General features: G+C 37.4%; 1 protein-coding gene across 2 annotated transcripts in view; it reads right to left on the bottom strand.

The window, feature by feature from the left end:
• Nucleotides 1-15,617, bottom strand: part of MDN1 (midasin AAA ATPase 1) — a gene marked incomplete at its 5' end in the record, with an annotated part of 103,001 nt that overhangs the window by 53,759 nt on the left and 33,625 nt on the right. For both annotated transcript variants that reach the window (XM_082047543.1, XM_082047544.1), the window contains 18 exons: nt 458-728; nt 876-1,136; nt 1,233-1,322; nt 2,404-2,592; nt 3,703-3,810; nt 3,902-4,099; nt 5,106-5,228; nt 5,715-5,923; nt 7,374-7,571; nt 8,318-8,551; nt 9,115-9,244; nt 10,440-10,584; nt 12,430-12,560; nt 12,657-12,795; nt 13,730-13,868; nt 13,946-14,080; nt 14,208-14,349; nt 15,108-15,254. In XM_082047543.1, the coding sequence (XP_081903669.1) occupies nt 458-728; nt 876-1,136; nt 1,233-1,322; nt 2,404-2,592; nt 3,703-3,810; nt 3,902-4,099; nt 5,106-5,228; nt 5,715-5,923; nt 7,374-7,571; nt 8,318-8,551; nt 9,115-9,244; nt 10,440-10,584; nt 12,430-12,560; nt 12,657-12,795; nt 13,730-13,868; nt 13,946-14,080; nt 14,208-14,349; nt 15,108-15,254 (2,989 nt within the window). The remainder of the gene's footprint in view (nt 1-457; nt 729-875; nt 1,137-1,232; nt 1,323-2,403; nt 2,593-3,702; nt 3,811-3,901; nt 4,100-5,105; nt 5,229-5,714; nt 5,924-7,373; nt 7,572-8,317; nt 8,552-9,114; nt 9,245-10,439; nt 10,585-12,429; nt 12,561-12,656; nt 12,796-13,729; nt 13,869-13,945; nt 14,081-14,207; nt 14,350-15,107; nt 15,255-15,617) is intronic.

Raw genomic sequence — 15,617 nt, 5'->3', positions numbered from 1 at the left:
GTTTGATGGCTATTAATGCAATCTTTTAGATGATTTAAAAAAAAATAACCCATACATTATTCTGGTGACATTTGTAAAGCTCAGCTGATTAATGCTTCAGAGGACAAATGCAAGAATAGAGTATCTAAATTCCATTTCTTAGAAATACAAGATAAGAGCTGTATTGCATCATATGTTGAATAGCTCAATACAGGAGAATTGCAGTGTGTCAAGTATGGACTACTGATTGCTACCAGCTGTAACTACACAAACACAAAAAATAAACCTGAAGAACCATCACAAATAACTTTTTCATAAGATAGGCTGTTACATAAGTAGTATGAAGCAACAGTATTGACTACAAAGAACCTATAAAACACCCCTCAGTTTTCTCAAGCTTTCACTGCAGAGTTATCTATTTCTCTTATTTTCTTCAGAGGAATATATAGTCTTATGTGAAATCACCCACCATACATACCTGGTTTTGAGTAGGAATTTATTTTGTTGTTTAGTCGCTGGATCAGTACAAGTATTCCCTCCAGTTTGCCCACTAATTCAGCTGTAACACTTCTGCCTCCTTCACCCAGAGATTTGGGTTTGTAATTCAGGATGAAACTGCTCCAAGCACGCAGCAGAAGCTCAGCATCATCTGCACAAATTTCTGTCAGAAGAAGACTGTCCCTTACTAGTGTGCTCACAGCATTCTCCACTTTTTCCAACAGGCGCTGCCATGGCCTATTGATATCCACCTGCAAACAAGCCATTATGGAGTTAGTTCATCCAGAAGACTGCGGTGCCTAAGGCTCCATTTGGTGCTTAAACACTAAGATCACAGTGGACTGGCCACTGTTGGGTAGGAACAAGAAATATTGCCATATTACCAAAACAGTGTTTACCTGTTCAAATCCACCCAGGAGTTCAGTTGTATCCATCGCACTGTTCATTGCCATGATTTTCAGTCGATGGCCGGTGAGATGGGCCAGCAGCTCAACAAGACTGGTTTTGCCAACAGCTGCTGGGCCCACCAGGATTACCATCCAGCTCATGTGCACACATTTCATTATAGACTCAAGGGACTGCAGCGAATGATGCAGAAGTGAGAGACTTCTACCAGGTCGAGGAATATAGTTGCCACGAGAAAGAACTGAGTAACCGATCTGGAAGAGACAAGAGACACATGGATGAGTAGTAAGAGGCAAGTCCAAGTTGCCTCCTCCTCTCTCCACTCAAAAAACCTCTTGTCAACAGCCTACCTGAACGTTATACGGAGTGATGTGAAACTCTCTGGTTCCTGTATACACATCAGCCTCCTGGCCAAAAATGTCTCGAAACACAGATATAACCTAAAACAATTGAAAGAGCCAAAAGAAGACTCATCAGGCTTAAGTTAACCATAATTCTAAAGATTTACTCCTAAAACAGCCTTCCCTCTCAGCTCCACAGCCGTGTGACAGTAACAGCTATGTGATAGTAACTAACACAATTTAATCATAAGCATCATTTCACTGGAAGTGCAGCAAGCAAAGTGAGTGTGAGCTGCCCACAGCAAGCCCTTCATTAACCATGCCTTCCCATGACTTGAAATACTCTAATGCTTCTGTCTAAAAAAAAAAAAAAAAGAAAACCTCTTGTAAAAAAGCCATTCCATAAGTAAGCTCTTTGATAACACACAAAAATGCAATAATACTACAGGAAGGAGAAAGTAAACCCATGAGAAAAATATCCAGTCACATACAGTCTGTATCTTCAATCTTACAATGTGACTGATGTTTAGTTTAACACCATTTAAATGTTGTGAAACTAAACAAAAGCCAAGGATTTCTAAGCAAGAGAGGGATATGTAGATGGCAAAGATGGAATAACAATTGCAGTGTGTTTTATTAGAGCAACCTTAAGCCATGATTTTAAGAGAACGAGGAGAGCAATTTGACAGGCAGATGAAAAAAGTGACAGGTAAATAAGTCCATAAAAGAAGTCCAAGCCAGAAGAATCTAAAAACTGCTGTGTTTTACCTATAACTTTAAGCATCTCTCCATATCTCAGTGCTGTTTCTCTTCACTGCTCCCCATCTCCTCTTCACTCACAAATATGCATGCAACCCATGCCACTTCTATGAGAACGTTATTAAATACAGAATCACATAAGAACACGTTGTGTTTTGCTCTGTTTAAGTCCTTTGTTGTCCTACTTGCCTTGATTTACACCAGCTTTCTGCTTTAATACTAGCAGCTAATTAAGTCGATATTTTAAATGACAAGGGGAGAGGTACATATGTTAAATGTCAAAACCTCAAACAAACCTATTTTTCTTTTGTAAGGGGTATTGTCTACAAATAAATTGCAAAGCATCTTCAAATTAACACTCGGATTTCTAGAAATACTTCCTGACAATCTGAAGACCAAGAAAGGTGAACACACATCTCACCTTTTCTTTGTCTTCTTTGGTTCTCATTCTTTCTCCATACACCAAAAATACATGTTGGCCTGGATCATAACATCCTGGTGACTGGTCAACAAGCATCAGCTGGCACCAGCGGAAAAGATCACGTAAGTTGAACTCCCAGGGTCCTCCTTTTTGTCCCCACTTTTTTTCAACCATTACTTCATTGTCAATCTGGAAAAAGCAGTAATTTTTTTTAAAAAAATAATAACAATCTTTTCCACCCATGTGCTGATCTTCAAATATATATATATTTTTTTTTTATATTCAACTGAACTTCTGCCTTTAGCACTGCTTACAAGACAGAAGACAACAGAAGGAGAAAACTGTATTCACTTTTCTGAAGACATGAGGAACTAAAGCTTGATTTAGTTGTCTCTACTAATTCTCTAACAGCTTAATTTTCCTTTTTACTCTTGCACTCTATAAATAAGTATTCACTAAGATGCCGCCATAAAAGATTTTTATGTAAGGACAAACAATACTACTTTCTCTTAATGTCACTAGACTTTGTTTCATTACATGAAGATCAAACACAACTTCAGAAGCATGACCCTGAGTAAAATTCTTGCTGTGAATTTTATATCCTGCATTTTGTGCAAAATGGAACTATTTAAGCAACAAAATAGCTACTAAGTCAATGCTTTTAATCAATGCTTGTTGAAAACCTTTTATATTAGCAATATTTTATATCCGAGCACCTCTAAGTCCTCTGCCATAGACAAATTATATCAGGAAATATTTTCCTTTTATTGGTCACTCAATGTTCCAGAACACTGCCACATAACCTTACAAGCTTCTGTTTCTGTACAGATCAGATGCCACTTTCACTAACAACATCTCATAATAAAGAGCACGTTAAAAATTCTGACCAGAAACAGAAATACATATTTTAGTTCTTGTTAAGATATAGCTCATTTTGTTTGTGCTTCAAGAATAATCCATGAGAAGGAAAATCATTATTTCTGAACTCGCTTCACCAAGCTACCAAACCATAATTGTTTTCAGTTGTATAGCAAAGCCTTTCTTATATAAATATATATTCTCCTCCGTGAAAAATAATGCCTCTTCAGATATCAACCAAGAATCTGATTGTAGTGGTACAAGAATTCAGATGGGTTTTAGTGGTGTTCTTTACTTTCTTCTGCATATATTCCCATTCCTCTTTTTTCACCCAAGCACTTGTCTAGGAAAATACTTGGAAAGGTAACATTGGACTTAACTTTTTTAATCTTACTGCATTCTGCCTACTTCTACACAAAAGAAACTAAAATATATATTTACCTTGTTATTGAAAGCAACCATTTTAGCAATAATACTTTTATCAATAGCAGGAAATAGTGTATTCCCAATAAATTCCATATCTTCTGCTGACAGTGGATCAACATACACCTGTAGAATCAAGAGCATGCTGAGTGTTGATATCGTCAGAAAACTACAAGATGGGATTATGACATAGTTTAAACCAAACAAATAAGCTTGCCTGTGTAAATCGGTTGAGAAAGGACTTTGGCAGACCTTTTCTTCCACCTCCTTGCCTGTATGGATTCTGACATCCAAAAATCTTAGTCTTCTTGTGCTGTACATGAAAATTCATTCCCAATTCTGGAACATAAATCTCTGCTCTGTGGTCAAAGCATGCATTTAGTCCCTCTAATACAGACTGAGAAGCCAGATTCAACTGAGGAAAGAAGATACAATATTAATGCTCTACAAAACACTTTTGCATAATCTCTAGTCTTGGATACACAGAAGGTAAAATTGAATTTCTTTCCTGTTCTAGCACTGTCACCTGCTATTACCTCCAGCTAGATTTATTACACTGGAGCAACAAAGCTATAACACTTTTCTCATGTGCACTTGCTATTTGTACTGTGTTTTCAACACAATAAGAAAATTTTCCATCATAAAATCTGCATGTTCAAGATGCTTCTAAACCTACGTTCATACATGCGTGGCAGAGTGTTTTGTTCCTGTGCTTGTTTTTTAAATTAAGGCAGTCCGAGTTATTTCAATATCATGGTTGTTTAAAGTGGTATTCTTCACAATAGGAAAAAAAATGTATAGAAACAGTTAAAAAAATTTAAGATTTTGCACTCTGAAATAATTAGTATGCACACTGAAGAAGCAAGCTCTGTGCATGCATAAGCTGGAAAGCACTTGCTACTTGGTACATGAACAAACCTGTGGTGGCAGCACAGCTTACACTGGCAAAACGGAACTCTTCTTCATCTCAATTAAATCAGTACACAACACAGTGTATTAGTCCCAGCAAAATGCCTTCTATTTAAGTGAAATTATATCCATACAAGAGCATGTGTACCAAAACTTCTGTTGACACTCTTCCCAAAAACTTTCAAATGTAAATCAAATCTATCCTTGGCTTTCTGCATGAATTTATGCCGGGATTTGATCCTTGTTCTCTTGTCTAAAAGAGGTCTAGTCAAAGCCGGCATTTTACGCTCCCTCTATGGAGGGCCAATGGGCAGAGGGACTTAGCAGATGGAGATTCATTTTTCTCTTAAGCGGAATGATCAGCCTCAACATGGCACTAGATGCACAAAACTAAAAGTAAGCAAAATTTATTTCAATCATCAGCCCTCAAAGGTATTTATCCTACATGCCAAATCATCACCTTTGTCCTTCCAGAACATTTCATTTTATTTGTGCCCCAAACTTGAACTTACCTCATCTAATACAATCCAGTGTCCAGATTTTAATGCTGCTAGTAGTGGTCCATCACGCCAGGCAAATTCTCCTCCCTTCCCACCTTCAACAGGCAAGTCTGTCCCAAACAAGTCTGTCACATCCTTTGGGAGAAGACAATCAGGAGGGGGTCAGAAATTACAAAACTCCACTAAAGTTCATAAGTAGCCTTTGTTAAATTCACTTCATGTTTTCTCCCTCCCATTTAAATAGAGCCAAAATGTAGGTATTAAAAGAAAAATTCGAGTAACTGCAAGATGCTAAAAGTTTTTCCATGATAGGACTCCAGTGACCAGCTACTACATATAACAACAAAAAATTAAATTAGGACAGAAAAGCTAAAAAGGCTTAAATGTGTTCTGAAGTAACTTTGCAGAAGCCAATAAAAAACTCACTAGACAAAGATACTCATGTCTTCACTTGAAAATAACAGAATAATCTGGGAATTGGCATTTGCTCACACAAGCTCACACTAGAAGGAAAAATTAACATTTCAGACTTAGTGCTAAAGTTAAAAAGAACTATGCTTTTTAAGTTAAACAAAACCTCCCCCCTGCCATAAACACTAAGTTAGAAAGATAATACTTTACCGTTTGCTCAGATAGGTTGATTCGAACAAGACAGTTTCCCGAGGCTTTTGCCAGGGCAGCAACTAGACTGGTCTTGCCCACTCCTGGTGACCCCTCCAACAAAATAGGTTTGTTAAGCTGCAGGGCTCTTAACAGTCTTTGGGCATTCACTGCTGTAGTCCCAGCATTTAGAGCATAATCTGTAACACTGTTCCTCTGGAGAACAGGGCCTAAAACAAAGCAAAAGGTAAACCAGAAAACAATTAAAACAGAATTTTTATGCTGGAGCTGCTGAAAGTGTGCTTCCAAATGAGATAATTCTGTCTGTTAATTGCTAATCTTCTCACAACAGCAAGCCATGGAGACCCAGCCTGTATCCCATTCTCAGAGATCAGGCACACTTACTTTCTGTTTGACCCACAGACCAGCTCATCTTCACGAAGTTATGTGGGATTTTGCAAAAAGCATGTGAATATACAATGTATTTTGCCACGAAACTTCAACACTTCCTGGTTCATGACCCAAACTAGACATCACTGAAAAAATCATAAATCTGTCCTTGCCCTTCACACATGTGGCTCTAAAACTCAAAAGCAGCTTTTGAAAACTTGGCACTGAAGGATACAGTTGAGTCATGTTACAGAACAATGTATTAATCTGTTCCATATGTTGCCAGTTCTGTGAAGGAAGTATGCTTTAATTAGGGTGCACTGTTAAGCACCTATTTTCTCTATTGTTATTATGACATACAGCAAAGAAAGAGTACAGAGCTTGTTTGTCGAATTCCAGCCAGTATAGCTCACTGGGACATCATTCCCCAAATTCCATAATACAGCTTCGCTCAGGTATGCATGACATTAATCACTAATTTATCTTACACATCTTGATACCTTTTTAGTATGAAAGAGAATCTTCCTTTGTGAGCTAATTAGCAAAGGGAAACTAAGCAATTTACAAAGAAGCATTACCTTGTACAATTTTATGCATGACTAACACAATCCACGAATATCAAAATGTTCAAAGATGAATTATTATTATAGCATTAGGAACACATAGTTCCATGTACTAAAAACTAACCAGCTGAACTCAAAAGCTCAGTCATCGCTTTTTAGTCCCATCACTGTATTTTAAGGGTAAAAAGCAATATTTTGATAGTTCCATTTGCATTAATTTGTGAAATGAGGAACTGAAATGCAGGGACTATATAACTGCAAAAATTGCAGTGAATCTTTGAGAGGTCACAGCAAAGCAGGGCATTGGTCTCCATTCTGTTTAGCACTGTGCCCAGGATTCCTGCTTCCCATGCTTTACACACAGGCCAGGAATAGCTGCAGCTTTGGTTAGTAGAAGTTAGCAGACATTCTAACTATGCAAACTGACAGAAAATTAGAAGTCAAAATTAAGAAGTTTTGTTACGGTGAAAAAATCCAATAATATTAGGCCATTATCCACTAATTTTAAAACGTCAAAGAAAGCAATTAACAGATGTTTCTGCTTAAATGCAACTGAGTTGCAACCAACACACTTGGAGGCAGAAAAAGCATTTTTCTAAGGCTTGAAAACAAACTCTAGATTGTTGTTTAATGGTTCAGGTATCCTACTTAGATTTAGTAAAGAACAGAAGTACTGGGAACAAAAACCACAAAACAAATGTCCACACACTCCCACAAAGTCTCTTGCCTCTTGGAATAAAAAAGGGGTGGATTCCCATAAAGTTGTCCATCCACACAAATTCTCTCTCCTTTGTTCTGTCATAAATCTTTAGTTCATTCTTCTGATAATCAGTCAGCTCAAGGAATTGACTCATTTTCTCACATAAGAATGTTAGGCATTTTTCACGAGCTAATAAAGCTGTATCAGCTGAGCAGGATGTTGTACCTGTAATTAGAAAAGTTAAGCATGCTACACAAACATACTAGACACATTCATCTTATGATTAAGAAATTCAGTTCCTTCACAGATGCCATTTTTGTGCAGTATTTTGTTTCAGGTTATTTCATGTTAGTGCTTTTGCTTGCCATTGCAAGCCATTTACCATGGACAAATTGTTCTGTGAGCAAGAGAATTAAGGACACCTGATTTCCAAACCCCTTTCTTCTACAATCACTATCATCCTGACCCCTTGCCATAGTCCTCCCCAGTCTTCCTTCCCTGCATTTCTTGTGACTTTTCACTTTTGCCCCACGCCCATCTTTCTTATTTATCAGCTGCGCCAGCAGCCAAATATGCGAAGATGCATTCTGAGCTATGCACATGACATAGACTAGCTCACACAGATGGTGACATGTGGGGTAAGAAAGAGAGAATAGTATGTGGTCACATAATTAAGTACCATATCAGCTCAGAAGACTCAATAAAAAACACAGGCTTTCTCAATATGTGTGGTAGTCTTTGTAATATTATTATTACTACCTCTAATTTATTTAAGTTTCCTGTAGTATTCAGACTTTTACTACTGAAACACAAAAAAGGCACATGAAGTATAGGATACTGTTAAATGAAGTGAAAACTTCTCACAGAAGAGTTCCATGCTGCCCCCAAGTATTTTGTTTGCATTCTATATAGAAGTATACAAATATATATCTTCATATTTTCTGCTATTGAATGAGCACTAAAGACCTTACCTGATCCTATTCCATCAATGTATACCAAACATGCAGCATGGATAAAAGACATCACTGGAGAAATGTAAAGGTGGCTGTATTCCTTGGCAGAATTCAACTCCTTGTCCTCTACCAAGACATTCATAAAATTAACCCATGACAAGACATCTCGCACGCTGAGTATACACTGGCGACCGAACTCTTGATTAGTCAGCCATTCAACAAAGTCCATCATGAGCTCTGCTATGTCTGCCCCTGAAAAGAGTTTAAAAAACAAACAAAAAAAACACCCAAAAAAAGTGTTATCAAATAATTTTATTGGTCACATATACTACATCACTGTATAATAAGCATCACTCAAGTAGGCAGAGCTGTAACGCATGAGTAACGTGGATGGGTGCTCTACATCCTAACTGGCAGGAAAACTGAAGAGTAAGTCCCTGATAGTGCTGTTGTTACACAGCCTTCTAAATTCAAGTAACAAGAAAGAACAAAGTTATTAATGCTAACAGTGAGGCTTCTGGCAGAAAATGAAGTGCCAGTTCTTACAACACCTTCTATTGAAACGAAGGTTGGGCACTGAAGTCTCAGGATAATTCAACCATCTGAACAGTGAAGTAAATATAGCTTTTATCGTACTTCTGGCTAGCCATGGAATATGCACAACAAGAGAAGAACAAACTCCAAAGTACTTACATGAAAGAGTAACACAGTGGTGTAAATTCTGAGGAAAGTTCAGGAGCTTCCAAGTTTTGTTTTTTTTTTTTTTTTTTTTTTTTTTTTTAAGAGTGTTCAAATACCAAGAAACAAACACCCACCTTGATGGTTTATGCCACCCAGAGACAATCCTGGATGGAGATTGTGTTTTACAATCTGTACCAAATCACTACGGCCATTGCTTTGTGGACACCATATCTCTGTAAATCTGTTGCGCAATGCAGGAGAAAGCTGCAAACAAGCAGAATGACACAGCAATTCAAGTTACATCACATCATGTTACTTAAGCTTGCAGTTAAGTGATAGTCCTGTAGCCACAGTACTTGCAAACAATAAACACAGTGACCAAGTTAGGCCTTTACTTCCAACTTCAACAGGGCTACTTTGTGACAAAACCTTGGCTAGAATGTGGATTTTAAGATTTGTAGTAGCGGCATCAATGCAGGAAATGGCTGATAAATGAGAACATCCAAAGAATATGGAAAGAAATTGAGTGGGTTTGCAAACACCAAAGCTCCATTTCATTCTATCAGAACAACATGTATCAAACTATAGCTATGTAATCTCCCTTTGTTTACAGATGCAAACTACTACATGGAAATTTGACTTCAATTACAACTTGCTTCTGTAATTCCTCTCATGTTCTGGCTGAATTAGTCAAGAAAAAAGTCATTAGCACAAACACAATGCAGAAATAAATCCCCTTTAAACACAAGGCGTTACAATGATTTGTCCTGTACTGTAGAAATCCCTTCAAATGGAGTACTCACTCACCTTCATTTGGGTAGAAAAAGCTCATAGTGGTGGGGTTTTTTTGTTTGTTTGTTTTTTTCCCCATTCTGTTTGTTTGTTTGTTTTGTTTTTGTTTTTGTTTTTTTTTTCAGTCCTAGCTCCCAACACTACCTAAAAAGGGTCCTGTTTGTTTGTTTTAACCTGTCTTTAGTTACTTAAAGCTGAACTTCAGAACTTCATTTAATGAGCAAAGTTTTTTGGAATGTAATTTTCATATTGAGAATGACAAGATGACTTCCAACTGTCAGTTTCTGAACAATATTAGGGAGAATAATCTATTACACAACTTCATGCTGCTCCAGACTCATGTTAGAGCTGGATTTACTTGTTTCATGAGCCACATTTCCCATGTGTAAAGTATTCTACATATCAAGTATACCTAGAGTATTTAGAGGCCTGAGGTTTTCTTTGACATTCTAGTGAGTATTGGCTTACATTGTCAAAATGATAGCACAGAGAAGTCACAGAAAACAGGTACAACCTAATCCTCCTTTACAGCAATGAAGCAGTTGCCTCCTAGAAAGTACTGGATGCCAGAATTGGTCCAGTGCATTTTTGCATTGGACCTGCACTCACGTAAGAACTAATAAGACCAGAAAATGAATGTTGTACTTCTGGTTGTTTTCACATTTACCTCCTTTTTCCCAAAGTCACCTCCCGGGTTCATGGTCGCAAGGATACGAAATTTCTTTCCTGCAACTAGTAGTTCTACTTCATTATTCTCATCATCTTGACCACCTTTTTCTGCAAGTACCAATGTCTTTTCAGCTTCAAGAACACTAAAGTAAGGTTAAAAAAAAATTAATTAAATTTTATTTCACATTTCAAAAGGTCACTTACAAACAAAAATCACATGACTTGGCCTGATTAAACTTTCATTGCACCAGAATTTGTATTAAAAAAAAAAAAATCTATTCATCTTCCATAATTGAGAACATTTCTGATTTTGTTCAAAGGAAACTCTTCCCGAACCTTGTTGATAAGCTTCTATTTAAATCATCTGTCAAAAGACTTGTCTAATAAAGTCCACATCTCACAGTTCTCTTCTTACAAAAGCAACAGCAAAATTTATATTCATAAGAGCAAATCTGCACAAAAAACAAGACTTCAAGCTGACAGACTATACATTCTGAGAAGCATTCTAGCAGGTTGTTTTCTGAGGTTTTGTTTGCCTGTTTTATTAGTTGTACTTCTGTGTACACTAAAAGCTGTTAAAAGTTTAAACTGTTATCCCTTCAGAAAGACACTGCTTAGTATCACTCTCAAAACAGAAAGGTTAACTTGACTTTATGAAAGAAAGATAGCTGCAATGATACAATGAAAAAAAACAGCTTTAACACAAGAAGGTTTGGAAAAAGTAGCTGCTAATCACCTCAATATAACAGGTAATCATAGAATCATTTAGGTTGGAAAAGACATTTAAGATCCTTTAAGAGTCCAATGGCAAATATAACACTGCCAAGTCCACCACTAAACCATGTCTGGAAGTACCACATCTACATCTTTTAAACACCTCCAGAGATGGTGATCCTTTCCATTAAGAAATTTTTCCTAACATCCAACCTAAACCTGCCCTGGCACAACCTGAGGCCATTTCCTCTTGTCCTATCACTTGTTACTTGGGAGAAGAGACCAACACCCTCCATGCTACAACCTCCTTTCAGGTAGTTGTAGACAGCGACAAGGTCTCCCCTCAGCCTCCTTTTCTCCAGGCTAAACAGCCCTGGGTCCCTCAGCTGCTCCTCATCAGATTTGTCCACTAAGTGGAATGACTAAAATGAGGGATACTGCTGCAAGCAGATAATTACATTAAATTTACATTTTATGAATTTTTACACACACACAAAAGAGGAAAATAACTAGATTTTGTTTCTGGTATTTGATAAGATCCATCAGTTTCAATTGCTCTCTCACAAGCTGAAAATATTAATATTGCAGATGGTAAACTGGAGATTTTACTCAGATTTATTTTTCCAACTTGACTCATGCTATAAATTGTCTTTAAATACTGTATAAACTGTTTCAACTAAACTAGGGTTTATGTTCTTAATTTCTTTATCCAGAAACATAAGCTATTGAATTAAGTGAATCCTTTCATCATATTTGTCCATGAAATACAGCAATTTGAGTGTAGAACAGTCTACAGCAGTACCCTAAAGCCAAGTGGAAAGTAATGGCACTAACCAAAGCATTCAAAAACATCACGTCAAGAAAACTTGTCTGCTTTTTGATCGAAGTACCTTTTATTTTTTTCACATAAGCTAAGATATCAAAATTTAGGCAAGACAAGGCAGTTTCATTTTGTCTTACCTTACTTTCTCCATAACTGTAATTAGCATTATAAACAGCAAAAATTATCTAAGATTTACTACAATTAAAACTAGCACCTCTACCAGACGGAGGACAATTAGAAAAACAATGCAAACTGGCACAGACGTTGAAACATGAACAGGGATAGTGTTATTTGGGTCACTCATTCTTTCAGCAAGACCTACATGATTAAGAGAGCAGCTCACTCAGTCCAGGAAACAAATGTGCCTGGAAGAAGCTAGATTCACCACGCTCATGTTTGTATAATGAACAGACACATTGAGGATACTTAATACTAACACATTTAGACATACCTGTTAAGTCGCTCTAGAACAGAATCATCAGCTAAAGAAATCTCATCAAGGAGGAAAAAACCTTCCTCTTTCATTGCTAAAACAAGAGGTCCATCACACCACTCAAAAAGTCTAGAACTATCAGATTCCTCCTAAGAAATGGAAAAGGAAGCGAAAAACCATTAATAATTGCTTTTTTTTTGCTTCCATGGTTACACTATCCAAATTATTATTGATGTAAGACAAACCTGGTCTTTTGACCTCTGTCTGACTGGTCGGAGTCCTCCCAGGAAGTCTGAAGTCTCCATATGCAAGTGGCAGTTCACTGAGTAGAGCTTCCGATTTGTTAGTGCTGCAAAGATCTGACAGATGGTAGTTTTACCACACCTGCAACAAAGTAACTTAATTGAAAGGGAAGAATGAAAAAAGAAAACCAGCACACTTTGGACAGGATTCATACTTTCACTGAAGAGCTATAACACAGAAGTCCAGCTTGCAGATTTCCTTCTGCTCCTTTCCTTGAAAAAAATGTATGTAAAGTGAAGCCATTTTTGGCACAACTGTTGCTGACTTGCACAAGATGCCTTTGATTAAATTTAAATCAATAACTGCATTGAGGAATTTCTGCAGGTTCCAAGTCAAATTTACTTCAGCCTGCCCGTACAGGCACTCAACTAGCCTAAGATTTAACTAAACTGGAGATGCTACATGTCTAGACCAAGCCTAAATCCAAAGGAATAAACTGCTGAGTACCTAGAGTTCTCATTTATTACTTATGTATGTATTTCTCCCTTTCCCTTGTGTTTTAATTCTCTTCTCTCCAACAAAAATTTACTCTCCAAATTTATAACCAGCACAAGAGCAGACAGTATCTACTTCTAAAACCTCCTTTACAGCATATGAGACATTGACAGGGGGGAGAAGCAGCAGCAAGTCTATATTCACAAGCTCTTAAAACACGTAAAGCAAATGGGCTTTCAAACAAACCATCACAATTCCCCAAAAGCAGCCTCTCCAGTGAAGCACAGCAAGATTCTTCACAGCACCTTGTGAAAGGCAGGGAAAGCAGCTCATCTCAATTGTACTACTTTCTATATAATTTCTATGTTGTTATTATACATAGTGCAGACAATCCCATTAAAGACTTGCACTGCAAGAGACGCAATTGCTTCCCTCAAAGGAGAACTGTGAAGAACAGCATTTGCAAGTCTGCCATGACAAAGGCTTAAATATCCCAGACCAAAGCAGCGCTGAAGCCCACACAATCATTTGGTGGCTGGTAAAGCACTACAAAGAACTGCATCATAAAAAGCATGGTTACCCAGTGTCTCCCACCAGCAGTACTGGTTCACCAAACTCCAGGGCTCGTCCCACCAAAATGGCAAGTCTCCTCATCCCTTGAGTCCACACAATATGGTTAAAATCTCTGTCCATCACTGACATCTGCGTGGAGGATTTAGCTGCACAACACAAAGCCATCAATCAACTTCAGTCACATCTAGACAACTACTAAGTGTCGTCCTTCTAGGAAACTCACCCAGTAGCTTTTTGACGCTTTCCTCTGAGAAGAGAGACTCAGGATATAGATTTTTCTTGAAGTGTTTTTCAAGGACACTCTGAATAACATCCACCTCCTCTTGTTTCCTGACTCTGCCTGCCAGAAGCATAAAACCTATAGAACAGAAGAAGAGAGAAAACAATTACTACCTAGTTAATCAGCAATAAAAATTTATATTTAAGAACTAGAGTTAGAAAGTAATACTACAGACACTTTAAAAAACTGAGATAGCACTGCTTACCATCATTTGCTAAATGCTGCAGCCAATCATACTCCTTCTCCAGCTGTTCTGCCAATCTGTACCTTTCAGCCCAACGAAACAGATCCCGCAGGGTAATGAACCCGTGCTTCCCAGCAAACACTGTCGAGCCCCTGCGGTAAGACTGTCATAAGAACAAAACGTGAGCTGTTTTTTCATGAACCTGTTTGAATACTTAAAGCAAAGCTAATCACAACTCTCTGATGTGACACTTCTTCAAACTGCATGAGGCAGAAAAACAAAAAAAAGTCTAGTAGAGTCATGACTCCCAAACTCAAATTACCTTAAGCAGGTGTTTGATAGGTACCAGAAACAAAATAATATAGATAATAATAAATAAAAACACTAATAAGAAAATAGGTACCTATAATAAAACAAAATCCAAGCAAAGATTAGGTTCTACACCAAAATGTATATTAGCACTTTTAAGTGTGCCCAGGTTTGTGCTGCTGCAATTCCTTTTAAATATGTGAGTTTTAGATAGATACTAAGCATTGAAAGCTTTTTAAACACGGAAGTCTTTGGACACATCCAAAATTATTGTTTAAAAATAATACCAACTTTAGTATGACCCAAAGACAGCTACAAATCTAACACTACTTTGGATCCTTAGCAAGGGATTATTCTACACATCAAATCCCAAGGCCTCTGGTTATTAGTTCTTTTGCTGCTAGTTCTCTCTCAAATCTGACCTCACCTTCCCTATTATCTTAACCACTGAACTAAGTACTTCAGTGTATTCTCTTCCATCAATTATGGTTTAGGTTTTTAAATATCTGCCAGTTCACTCCTCCCCCCCCTCAAAAAAAAAAAAAGGTATTGTTATTACTTTGTGCTGAAACATGTTTGCATGTCTTCTATAAAAAGAAGAAAGACTCATACTTGCAGGTCTAACATGACTTTGACAAGCTTGCTGCAATAAGAAGGTGGCAAACTGCATCGCTTGTGCAGGATGGTTTCCAATTCAGCACTTGGCAGTTCATCAAAATGTAGTTCCACAAAACGATTTCTGAAGGCTCTGGACAAAACCTAAAATACGAAAAGATACTAATGCTTGAACTTTTTCCTTTGATATTCCTCATGTTATATATCTTCCCCTATACACCCAAAGAAAATATGAATAGTGTCATAGTATACAAATTAGCACATACTCATAAATATTGAAAGAAAGCATAAGAGACAGCCTGGATGAGGACAAGAGCTTTAAAACATGTTGTGATTTAACTGCAGTAGGCAGCTAAGCACCAAACAGCCACTTGCTCACCCCTCTACAAGGTGACTGGGGAGATAACCAGAAGCGTAAAAGTGAGAAAACTCATGGATTGAGAAAAAGACAACTTTCATAGGTAAAGCAAAAGGTGCATGCACAAGCAAAGTAAAATTAGAAATTCA

Source organism: Streptopelia decaocto (genome assembly GCF_964273445.1).
Source record: "Streptopelia decaocto genome assembly, chromosome: 3".
In the NCBI taxonomy this organism is placed as follows: Eukaryota; Metazoa; Chordata; class Aves; order Columbiformes; family Columbidae; genus Streptopelia; species Streptopelia decaocto.
The sequence above is the reverse complement of the archived record's forward strand: the minus strand, read 5'-3'. Positions and strand labels throughout refer to the sequence as shown.